Source organism: Scyliorhinus torazame, chromosome 8 (genome assembly GCF_047496885.1).
Source record: "Scyliorhinus torazame isolate Kashiwa2021f chromosome 8, sScyTor2.1, whole genome shotgun sequence".
NCBI lineage: Eukaryota > Metazoa > Chordata > Chondrichthyes > Carcharhiniformes > Scyliorhinidae > Scyliorhinus > Scyliorhinus torazame.
Window position 1 is genome coordinate 2,875,192 of NC_092714.1, and position 13,175 is coordinate 2,888,366.

At 44.6% G+C, this 13,175-nt stretch overlaps 1 protein-coding gene across 2 annotated transcripts in view; it reads right to left on the reverse strand.

The window, feature by feature from the left end:
- Positions 1–13,175, reverse strand: part of u2af1 (U2 small nuclear RNA auxiliary factor 1) — a 93,632-nt gene that overhangs the window by 63,358 nt on the left and 17,099 nt on the right. For both annotated transcript variants that reach the window (XM_072513048.1, XM_072513047.1), the window contains exon 3: positions 5,852–5,918. In XM_072513048.1, the coding sequence (XP_072369149.1) occupies positions 5,852–5,918 (67 nt within the window). The remainder of the gene's footprint in view (positions 1–5,851; positions 5,919–13,175) is intronic.

Genomic DNA, 13,175 nt, shown 5'->3' on the forward strand with positions numbered 1-13,175 from the left:
CTCTACAGCCTGTTTTTGCAAACTTCAGAATGGGGACAGGTAATGACACAAATAAACCAAGGCTTCTGAATTAAAGAACTTACACCAAAATAATATAAAAGACAATGGAAACATAGAATAGAAGCCTACCACACAAGACCAGTTTGTGTTTAATCTGCACCTTTATGATGCAATAGGACATTATCCACCCAATGGCAAGTCATGGCAAACTGAAATGGACTTGGTCAATCGAGGACACTGCAGCTTCTGTATTTATTGGTTACTGATCACACCCTGCCTGCAATCATTAAATTTCACACTCTATGTGGATCCAAGTCAAGTCCAGGCGGCTTGTTTAGTTACTGTGTCTCCTAGCCCCTGTACCAATCTTTGGTGGAAAGGTAACCTTATCTAAACCGCAGTCAAACTGGGCTTTCTATTAAAAAGCAGTCAGGATTAACCTTCCTACTCAGTGAAGGGAAATGCACCCTTTCCTAGCCCCAGTCAAGATCAAAACCCTCAGCTCAGGAATTATGGATGCAAAATCCAGCAATAGGTCAGAAGGTGAGAGCATTGAGGGAGAACTAGGGAATAGGGACAGTGTGGCTCTGAGGCAGAGCAGACGGGGAGAAGTTGCTGAACACAGCGGGTCTGGTGGCCTGAAGTGCGTATGTTTTAATGCAAGGAGCATTACGGGTAAGGCAGATGAACTTAGAGCTTGGATTAGTACTTGGAACTATGATGTTGTTGCCATTACAGAGACCTGGTTGAGGGAAGGGCAGGATTGGCAGCTAAACGTTCCAGGATTAAGATGTTTCAGGCGGGATAGAGGGGGATGTAAAAGGGGAGGTGGAGTTGCGCTACTTGTTCGGGAGAATATCACAGCTATACTGCGAGAGGACACCTCAGAGGGCAGTGAGGCTATATGGGTAGAGATCAGGAATAAGAAGGGTGCAGTCACAATGTTGGGGGTATACTACAGGCCTCCCAACAGCCAGCGGGAGATAGAGGAGCAGATAGGTAGACAGATTTTGGAAAAGAGTAAAAACAACAGGGTTGTGGTGATGGGAGACTTCAACTTCCCCAATATTGACTGGGACTCACTTAGTGCCAGGGGCTTAGACGGGGCGGAGTTTGTAAGGAGCATCCAGGAGGGCTTCTTAAAACAATATGTAAACAGTCCAACTAGGGAATGGGCGGTACTGGACCTGGTATTGGGGAATGAGCCCGGCCAGGTGGTAGATGTTTCAGTAGGGGAGCATTTCGGTAACAGTGACCACAATTCAGTAAGTTTTAAAGTACTGGTGGACAAGGATAAGAGTGGTCCGAGGATGAATGTGCTAAATTGGGGGAAGGCTAATTATAACAATATTAGGCGGGAACTGAAGACCATAGATTGGGGGCGGATGTTTGAGGGCAAATCAACATCTGACATGTGGGAGGCTTTCAAGTGTCAGTTGAAAGGAATACAGGACCGGCATGTTCCTGTGAGGAAGAAAGATAAATACGGCAATTTTCGGGAACCTTGGATGACGAGTGATATTGTAGGCCTCGTCAAAAAGAAAAAGGAGGCATTTGTCAGGGCTAAAAGGCTGGGAACAGACGAAGCCTGTGTGGCATATAAGGAAAGTAGGAAGGAACTTAAGCAAGGAGTCAGGAGGGCTAGAAGGGGTCACGAAAAGTCATTGGCAAATAGGGTTAAGGAAAATCCCAAGGCTTTTTACACGTACATAAAAAGCAAGAGGGTAGCCAGGGAAAGGGTTGGCCCACTGAAGGATAGGCAAGGGAATCTATGTGTGGAGCCAGAGGAAATGGGCGAGGTACTAAATGAATACTTTGCATCAGTATTCACCAAAGAGAAGGAATTGGTAGATGTTGAGTCTGGAGAAGGGGGTGTAGATAGCCTGGGTCACATTGTGATCCAAAAAGACGAGGTGTTGGGTGTCTTAAAAAATATTAAGGTAGATAAGTCCCCAGGGCCTGATGGGATCTACCCCAGAATACTGAAGGAGGCTGGAGAGGAAATTGCTGAGGCCTTGACAGAAATCTTTGGATCCTCGCTGTCTTCAGGGGATGTCCCGGAGGACTGGAGAATAGCCAATGTTGTTCCTCTGTTTAAGAAGGGTAGCAAGGATAATCCCGGGAACTACAGGCCGGTGAGCCTTACGTCAGTGGTAGGGAAATTACTGGAGAGAATTCTTAGAGACAGGATCTACTCCCATTTGGAAGCAAATGGACGTATCAGTGAGAGGCAGCACGGTTTTGTGAAGGGGAGGTCGTGTCTCACTAACTTGATAGAGTTTTTCGAGGAGGTCACTAAGATGATTGATGCAGGTAGGGCAGTAGATGTTGTCTATATGGACTTCAGTAAGGCCTTTGACAAGGTCCCTCATGGTAGACTAGTACAAAAGGTGAAGTCACACGGGATCAGGGGTGAACTGGCAAGGTGGATACAGAACTGGCTAGGCCATAGAAGGCAGAGGGTAGCAATGGAGGGATGCTTTTCTAATTGGAGGGCTGTGACCAGTGGTGTTCCACAGGGATCAGTGCTGGGACCTTTGCTCTTTGTAGTATATATAAATGATTTGGAGGAAAATGTAACTGGTCTGATTAGTAAGTTTGCAGACGACACAAAGGTTGGTGGAATTGCGGATAGCGATGAGGACTGTCTGAGGATACAGCAGGATTTAGATTGTCTGGAGACTTGGGCGGAGAGATGGCAGATGGAGTTTAATCCGGACAAATGTGAGGTAATGCATTTTGGAAGGTCTAATGCAGGTAGGGAATATACAGTGAATGGTAGAACCCTCAAGAGTATTGAAAGTCAAAGAGATCTAGGAGTACAGGTCCACAGGTCATTGAAAGGGGCAACACAGGTGGAGAAGGTAGTCAAGAAGGCATACAGCATGCTTGCCTTCATTGGCCGGGGTATTGAGTATAAGAATTGGCAAGTCATGTTGCAGCTGTATAGAACCTTAGTTAGGCCACACTTGGAGTATAGTGTTCAATTCTGGTCGCCACACTACCAGAAGGATGTGGAGGCTTTAGAGAGGGTGCAGAAGAGATTTACCAGAATGTTGCCTGGTATGGAGGGCATAAGCTATGAGGAGCGGTTGAATAAACTCGGTTTGTTCTCACTGGAACGAAGGAGGTTGAGGGGCGACCTGATAGAGGTATACAAAATTATGAGGAGCATAGACAGAGTGGATAGTCAGAGGCTTTTCCCCAGGGTAGAGGGGTCAATTACTAGGGGGCATAGGTTTAAGGTGAGAGGGGCAAGGTTTAGAGTAGATGTACGAGGCAAGTTTTTTACGCAGAGGGTAGTGGGTACCTAGAACTCGCTACCGGAGGAGGTAGTGGAAGCAGGGACGATAGGGACATTTAAGGGGCATCTTGACAAATATATGAATAGGATGGGAATAGAAGGATACGGACCCAGGAAGTGTATAAGATTGTAGTTTAGTCGGGCAGTATGGTCGGCACGGGCTTGGAGGGCCGAAGGGCCTGTTCCTGTGCTGTACATTTCTTTGTTCTTTGTTCTCTTTACTCCATGGGGCCTAGCACCAAACACTCCCAAAGATCAAGAGTCAAGGAGAAAATGGACAGGTTTGGTTCTCGTGGTGGCAACTGGGGATGATTTTACCTCTGGGTACAACCATGGGCTTTTATTGAACACAGTCCAGTAAGTTTCATTTTACATTTTCCCTGGAACAGATGTGTGTTACATACATCTTTCTTGTAATTATTAAATCGCTATCCTAGTCAGAAAATTTGAGGGCTGGGGAACTCACAGACGAAGACATGGGTTTAGTAGGGAGGGGGCTGTGGGAGCAGCCCTAATCTTAGCTCGCTCTCTGTCAGAATCCCTACCTCTTAGTCTAAATTAGGTGCTTGAAATATATCCCAGCAACTGTCCAGGTTAGAGATTTGAGTAGGAGATTGTGTTGAACAGACCTCAAAAGCCTTCCCAGCCAGCATGTTTGTAGCTTGAGGTGTTTTCCCCCTTACCTCAAACCCACTGACAACTGTGCTGTGACCGAGCTGTCAACGGAGAACAGCTGATAAGATACTGAGCGGGGCCCTTTTCTGGTGGTGCAGAACAGCTTTTCAGAAAAGTCCCCAGATCTGTACATGCCAGAAACACGGAACAAGGGCCATTCACATTTACTGGTAAACTCCTGGTCTGAGCTATGGAAGAACCAAGCCCGACTTCAAGTGAGCCAGTGCACAGTAAACCACTATGAACAAGATATAATTGAACTTATCTTTAATTTCTGTCCAGTGCAAACGCTCAATTAGACAATTCTTAAACATATACAAAAAAAAGGACATTTGACCCTGGGCCCATGTCAACTTGGCACAGCTATTACAAAGACCTACCCTCTGGGGGACACTCTGCCAAACTGCAAGGGGAATTCAAACTCAGCTCATTAATTAAACAGCAATAAAAGCCAGTCTCACTATTGGTGACCACGAAACTATCAGATTGCCCCCGAACCCCATCTGGTTCATCCCTGTTCTCAGGTGACTAAATCTGCCGCTCTTACCCAATGTCGCCTAGATTACTCCAGAACCACAGCAATTGGTTTGACTTTTAACTGCCCTTTGAAAAGGCACCAGATTGTATTCAAGGTAGCAGCCTACCACCATCACAACAGCAATCACGGATGGGCAACAGATGCTGGCCTTACAAGTGGCGCCGACACCCCATGAATGATTAAAATTGGACGGGAGGATTCATGTGGCATCAAACACCGAGGCTGCTCCACCATTCAATATCAAGGCTGATCCTTGGCTTCAAATGCACTTTCCTGCCAGCTCCCCAGATCACCAGGGAGCAAACATCTCCCAATGTTTCCATGGGATGGCAACAAAAGTAAGGGATTTATGAAAACACAACAATAATTCAATTGTGCTATCCACCTGACTAATCGTTATCCAACCTCAAGCTATGATCAGCAAGAATTTCAGCTAATCTTTCTGCCAAGGGTTCCTGCGGTTTATAAGTCTCATCCTTAGATTCCCTAAACCCAATATTTGTACTGCAGTTGAACACAACCACGGAAACAAAAGCAGATTTTCTTTCTTATTTTGCTAAGGAAATAAATTTTGGAAAAGCATTAGATCTGTGCTGCCAAGCTGCATTGTACCCAAGTGTGGTATATCTGGCAAATTGAATAAAATTAAAATTATGGTATTTTGTAAACAACTACATTCTCCCAGGGGATCCCATCTCTACTTTCTGTCTTTATCATTTTATTCCATTAGTATTTATTCCAGGCTGCAATTAGTGAGAGAACTTCCCATGAAAAGTTATTTTAAAAAAAAATCATTATAGAACCTACTTTCCCCATCAATCCCTCTGCTGCATTCACATTTTCCTCCCACCCCCCAAAACTGCTTCAATTGAAGGACAAAATCCTGACTATCGCTGCACCCGAGCTTCCTGCTCCCTACCATTGGTAACCTCGGAATCAGCGACTCTGGTGAATAACTAATTAGACCACTTTGGCATCGGATGCTCTGTTCTGACCTCGGCTCCAAGGCTTAAGCAGCACCACAATCCAGACACCCCGTGCAACATTCCTGCCCCTGGCTCGAGCTCAGTCAGAACAAGAGACTCCAAGCTGAAAGGGGTTTTCAATTTGAGTCTGCTGCTCCAATCTTTGCCAACTATAGTGCCGCAACACCCCCCACATCCCACTGGAACATCCTTACTCTCAGCCACCTGGGTGAGAAAATTGCAAGTTCACACATATACCAGACTTTGCTCAAACCATATTATTACAAAGTACTGAACAAGATGACAAAACACACATCCTCCTGACTATAAATACAACTCGACAATCTGCAAATGCATTTGTTAACTTACAGTGGAAACCGTCTGCTGTCTGGGTACAGTTTTGAGGGTTACGGTATAAGTTCAAGAGCGCAATGGTCTGAAATACAAAACGTAACAGGTTTTGACACCACATCTCTAAAAATATTCAACTTCAAACCTACTTCACTCCCTTGGACTTGAGGGTAGACTGCAAATGGGAAGCTGAAAAGAAAAAGTTAATCCCTTCAGAGTGAGGAGTCTTTATTTTCATCAGAACCCATCTGACAAAGCTGCGAAGATATGGAGATAACATGATATAACAGCAGTAGGACCACCAGCAACTAGGTCACATCTCAGAATCATAAATTTGCCAAAGATGGAAAGTTCACAAATATGCATTATAGTGAGCACCGTCTATAAAACCATTTGCTTTTCTGATGCATTTTGATTTAAACGCGTCAGGAAGTGCAGCCACAGGACCACTGAAGTTAGCAACAGCTTTACCACTGCAGACCCTCGCCCCACACTCCAGGGCCTCGAGTTCAGTCAATACAGGAAAAATTGTCCTACTTGTAATTTTATACCATGAGATCCCCACAATTTGAGAATTGAGGTTATTCGGAATCAGAATACTGGTCTTGAGTTGTTGGCATATCTCAGCAATGCATGGTACTGAAAAGCCTCTACTTACCCAGTGCGAGCTCACATTATTTAATCATCTCCAGCACCAAACTTGGTGCCTAGAAGCCACTGGTTTTAGCACCCACTAACCAGGGTTTGATGTTTTTTTGAGACATTCTCTTTATGTCAAATTAATTATGTCCAGCCTTCCCAACTGGGTTAGGACATACTGATGCCCATGAAGACTGTGCCAACCTATGTGCACACTTAAGAGATTTGAATAGTAGTGCTTGTTGGAAAATGAACATCAAGCCCTGATCAATGCCAACGTCATGGTTACGCCTCATCTTTGCTTGAGCTGGCCTCAAATCAGGAGACCAACAGATACTGCTCTACAAAACGGCCAAAACCCCAGATCTCCAATGGTGGGACTTACAGTGTGAGCCGTCAGCCGTCTGCGCACTATTTTGGGGATTACGGTAGATGTTTTGAATCAAGATGGTCTGCAGAAGAAAAAAAGGAAATCCCATTGGCTGCTGCACATAATGGAGAGGGCTGCAGAGTGGAGAGAACTCTGACATGATCATAAACATTGCTACATTCATGAGGCTACCCAGCATACAGCTCAATGCAACACGGCAGCCTACAGGTAGAGATGCAGCAAGAGTCAATGACTTGGAAAGAAACTTTTCATTGGACTGGAAATACAAGTTATTTGGTGTCAGTGTTCCTCAGTTTGGCTAGATTTACAACCCGATCTTGGAGATTGCACCCTGTTCCCCTCCCCAGGGTGGACAAGTTTAAGTGCTTACATGAAAACCTCCACCCCACCCACTACCCTCAAAAAGTAAGGCAGCACAGTGGCGCAGTGGTTAGCACTGCTGCCTCACGACGCTGAGATCCCAGGTTCGATCCCGGCTCTGGGTCACTGTCCGTATGGAGTTTGCACATTCTCCCCATGTCTGCGGGGGTTTCGCCCCCACAACCAAAAGATGTGCAGGGTAGGTCAATTTGCCACGCTAAATTGTCCCTTAATTGGAAAAATGAATTGGGTACTTTAATTTTTTTTTAAAGTTAAAATTAAAATCAGCTGCAATTGTCTTTATAACCAGCAGCTGCAGGTGGAGAAATGATGTGAATGTCCCTGTAGCCCAAAGCCGAACAGGCTACTGCTGAACAGTCACCAAGTTCAATAACCGTGGACATGTTGGAACAGTTGCTTGTAGTTATGATCTAAAATGAATGCAGATGACATCATGGAAGAGCAAAAAATTTCCGAAATTCAACTTAATCTGCAATCAGAGGGAATGCACATTTAAAAACAGGTGACAGGTAGGACGGAAGGGAGGCTTTGATAGAATTCAAAAGTGAGGATGACCACGGCATACTCTCCCCTGGTGTAGGTAAAGCTCAGTACAAACTTCCTTTTTAAAAGCAGAATTCCCATCTCACCTAAAGATCAAAGTAAAACTTGTGCTGTCCACTTCCACTTGGAAACTTCTTACACCCACAAGTCAATCCTGTACCCAAATGTTTCACAAGGACAAGTCACTGAAGGGATACATCTGTTGCCACACAGACTTTGGTTTACTTTAGGAGAGCAGTTCTAATCCTCGTGCAATTCACCAGCAGCAACCTTCTGTTACCTTGAAATAGCCGGAACTGTTAGTAGCACCAGGCTAATAGTTCAGTCAGCACAATCCTTACGATCACCCGATGTTGATGCACTTTGAGAAAGTGCCACTGGAGAATGACACCAATTTCTCCCTGGAAGATTTGCCATATTTAACTGGGGAAAACTTTCACCAAGACTTAAAGTTCGCAGTAATAGAAGCTGCAATTTGAATGGAATATTTAATCAGATTTTTAACAGGGATAAGTCTTTAAAAGGGAAATATCTTGGTGCTTCGGTGCAGATACAAGCAGTTGGGAAAAGGAAAGCGGAATGCAAGTGGCCACCATCTCAAATCAAGCACATGGGCGACACAGGTTAATAGGAGATAGAAAAATACAACTATACCCATGGAGCTTCCACATCTGTTCCCATTACAAAGCCAGAATGTCTTGGGCAGACAGATGCATATTTTAATTCAGCAAATCGAAACGCAAGCAGCATATGACAAGCAGCATCTGAGATGAAAGGCAGACAAAATGCCGAGGTAGAGGTGCATAAGAGGGTCCCATCAATTCCACATGCACCCCAAAAAAAATCACCTCCCATAGGTCTGAAAAATAAATGCATCATCTGGTATAGTATGTAAGCACTGACAGTAAACAGATCAGTATCAACTCTTGATGTGTGTCTAGTCTTCTGATAGGAGTAGGGACAGCTCCTGAATATTGGTCAGTGGTTCCTGCTACAAAATATACATGCACACAAGAATGGATTCACTGCTGTCCCTCAACAGTTAATCAGCCTAATGACTGTCATGGCCAATGATTAAATAAAATATAGCCAGCTGGCCAGAGACCACGAGTGGCTTACGGCAGCAAAACTGCACATGGGAAAAAGAAAAATGGTTGCAAATCTCACGAGCTTGGATGCATTATAAAAACTCAACTGTGACAGAAAGGGAGATAGAAATGCTTCTCAAAGTTAACCCAAAGGACTAACAGGCTTCTGGGACAGAATCAGGCAAATTGATATTCTTCAACTCAATCATTTGCTAAAATAATTGGAATAGATTCCAAGAATTCCACTCAACAGCTCAGACAGGAGTTGTGGAGATGCAATGAGAAAAGGAAACGAAACACACAAGTTGCATTTCTTTATTTGATGACAAATTTGAATGTACTCTGACTGATGAGTCTGCGATAACGAGTAACCTCATGGGTGTTGCAGGGAATCATACAGTACCCTGTCTAATAATGCTCTTAAAGCCATTTGATACAGCCTTCAACCTAAACATTGACAAGTATGGCAGCACCCCAGGATTGATGCATTAATTTACATTCTTAAAGCTGTAGTCTGGGGGAGGAGAAGCATTGCAACAATTAACTCCATTACAGCGCATCAAAACGGTAAATAGGAAAAACATTCTGCTCTATCCACCAGTTCAGATTCTGTAACAATGCAATTATGGGAGGTAGAAATGAGCTCTGACAATATTACAATAGGGCAGATGTTCTGTAACTGCACACGCACGCACCCCCCCCCCACCCCACATCAGCTCATTGGCAGCAGCTGTAAGCTACACCAAGTTCTGCCACCCAGATTGTGGTGGATCCAAAATGTGGATTTGGGGCTTGGCATTTTTGGGGCCTTAGAAATGATCCTATGTAGATTTGAGCTCAGGACTGTTTAAACATCAGGGTCAAGCCTGGCAAACCCAAGAATATTGGAACCACACAACCAGGTTTATGCCTTTAACCTGGCGGTGTTGTTTCCTTAAGCAGGAAACTTGCATTGCATTCCAAGTTCTAATTTCATTCAATGCTATGGAACAATTTCTGATCAAAAACAGACACCAAAAAGCCCCAGTTCCAAACCATGATGTTTAGATTCTCAAAAGTTAAATTACAAATCAATCAGCTGTTCAAATCAATACGGCTGGTCTTCCTAGCATTTGATATCTCCACAACCCTGGCAGGTTTGGCTCAATTTCACTTTGTTAAACCCCCTTACCAGATATAGCTCAGAAGTCAAAATTGGAATTCATTCAAATTCTAAGTACAATTACATATGAAAACCAGAATCTAAACAAGTAGTTTCGTAGCCAGTTTAACAATCTCTGGGACAGGAAATATGGACACTCCGAGTACTGTTCAGGTGTTCAGTAGCGACCACAATATAAGAACATAAGAACTAGGAGCAGGAGTTGGCCATCTGGCCCCTCGAGCCTGCTCCACCATTCAATGGGATCATGGCTGATCTTTTGTGGACTCAGCTCCACTTTCTCGCCCGAACACCATAACCTTTAATCCCTTTATTCTTCAAAAAACTATCTATCTTTATCTTAAAAACATTTAATGAAGGAGCCTCTACTGCTTCACTGGGCAAGGAATTCCATAGATTCACAACCCTTTGGGTGAAGAAGTTCCTCCTAAACTCAGTCCTAAATCTACTTCCCCTTATTTTGAGGCTATGCCCCCTAGTTCTGCTTTCACCCGCCAGTGGAAACAACCTGCCCGCATCTATCCTATCTATTCCCTTCATAATCTTATATGTTTCTATAAGATCCCCCCTCATCCTTCTAAATTCCAACGAGTACAGTCCCAGTCTACTCAACCTCTCCTCGTAATCCAACCCCTTCAGCTCTGGGATTAACCGAGTGAATCTCCTCTGCACACCCTCCAGTGCCAGTACGTCCTTTCTCAAGTAAGGAGACCAAAACTGAACACAATACTCCAGGTGTGGCCTCACTAACACCTTACACATTTGCAGCATAACCTCCCTAGTCTTAAACTCCATCCCTCTAGCAATGAAGGACAAAATTCCATTCGCCTTCTTAATTACCTGTTGCACCTGTAAACCAACTTTTTCCGACTCGTGCACTAGCACACCCAGGTCTCTCTGCACAGCTGCATGTTTTAATATTTTATCATTTAAATAATAATCCCTTTTGCTGTTATTCCTACCAAAATGGATAACCTCACATTTGTCAACATTGTAGTCCATCTGCCAGACCCTAGCCCATTCACTTAGCCTATCCAAATCCCTCTGCAGACTTCCAGTATCCTCTGCACTTTTTGCTTTCCCATTCATCTTAGTGTTGTCTGCAAACGTGGGACACATTGCCCTTGGTCCCCAACTCCAAATCATCTATGTAAATTGTGAACAATTGTGGGCCCAACACTGATCCCCGAGAGACACCACTAGCTACTGATTGACAACCAGAGAAACACCCATTAATACCCACTCTTTGCTTTCTAGAAGCACAAAGGGACTTGGGAATCTTTGTTCACGATTCTCTGAAGGTTAAAGTGAAGGTTCAGTCGGCAGTTAGGAAGGCAAATGCAATGTTAGCATTCATGTCGAGAGGGCTAGAAAACAAGACCAGGGATGCACTTCTGAGGCTGTATAAAGCTCTAGTCAGACCCCATTTGGAGTATTGTGAGCAGTTTTGGGCCCTTATCGAAGGAAGGATGTGCTGGCCTTGGAAAGGGTCCAGAGGAGATTCACAAGAATGATCCCTGAACAAAGAACAAAGAAAAGTACAGCACAGGAACAGGCTTTTCGGCCCTCCAAGCCTGCGCTGACCATGCTGCCCGTCTAAACTAAAATCTTTTGCACTTCCGGGGTCCGTATCCCTCTATTCCCATCCTATTCATGTATTTGTCAAGGTGCCCCTTAAACGTCACTATCATCCCTGCTTCCACCACCTCCTCCAGTAGCGCGTTCCAGGCACCCACTACCCTCTGTGGGAAAAAAAAAAAAAAAAAAAAAACCTTGCCTCGTACATCTCCTCTAATCCTTGCACCTCGCCCCTTAACCCTATGCCCCCTAGCAATTGACCCCTCTACCCTGGGAAAAAGCTTCTGACTATCCACTCTGTCTATGCCCCTCATAAGTTTGTAGACCTCTATCAGGTCACCCCTCAACCTCCATCGTTCCAGTGAGAACAGAGTTTATTCAACCTCTCCTCATAGCTAATGCCCTCCGTACCAGGCTACATCTTGGTAAATCACTTCTGCACCCTCTCTAAAGTCTGCACATCCTTCTGGTAGTGTGCCGATCAGAATTGAACACTATACTCCAAGTGTGGCCTAACTAAGGTTCTATACAGCTGCAACATGACTTGCCAATTTCTATACTCAATGCCCCGGCCAATGAAGGCAAGCATGCCGTATGCCTTCTTGATTACCTTCTCCATCTGTGTTGCCCCTTTCAGTGACCTGTGGACCTGTATCTCTCTGACTGTCAATACTCTCGAGGGTTCTACCATTCACGGTGTATTCCCTACCTGAATTAGACCGTCCAAAATGCATTACCTCACATTTGTCCGGATTAAACTCCATCTGCCATCTCTCCACCCAAGTCTCCAATCGATCTAAATCCTGCTGTATCCTCTGACAGTCCTCATTGCTGTCCGCAATTCCACCAACCTTTGTGTCGTTCACAAACTTACTAATCAGACCAGTTACATTTTCCTCCAAATCATTAATATATACTATGAACAGCAATGGTCCCAGTACTGATCCCTGCGGAACACCACTAGTCACAGCCCTCCAATCAGAAAAGCACCCTTCCATTGCTACTCTCTACCTTCTATGACCTAGCCAATTCTGTATCCATCTTGCCAGCTCACCCCTGATCCCGTGTGACTTCACCTTTTATATCAGTCTGCCATGAGGGAACTTGTCAAAGGCCTTACTGAAGTCCATATAGAGAACATCCACTGCCCTACCTGCATCAATGATCTTTGTGACCTCCTCGAGAAACTCTTATCAAGTTATTGAGACACGACCTCCCCTTCACAAAACCGTGCTGGCTCTCGCTAATACGTCCATTTGCTTCCAAATGGGTGTAGATCCTGTCTCGAAGAATTCTCTCCAGTAATTTCCTTACCACTGACGTAAGGCTCACCGGCCTGTAGTTCCCTGGAATGAAGGGCTTGTCGTATGAGGAACGGTTGAGGACTCTGAGTCTGTACTCGTTGGGGGTTTAGAAGGATGAGGCAGGATCTTATTGAAACTTACAGGATACTGCACGTGGCCTGGATAGAGTGGACGTGGAGAGGATGCTTCCACTTGTAGGAAAAACTAGAAGCAAAAACTAGAAGCAGAGGACTCCATTTCAGACTAACGGGATGAT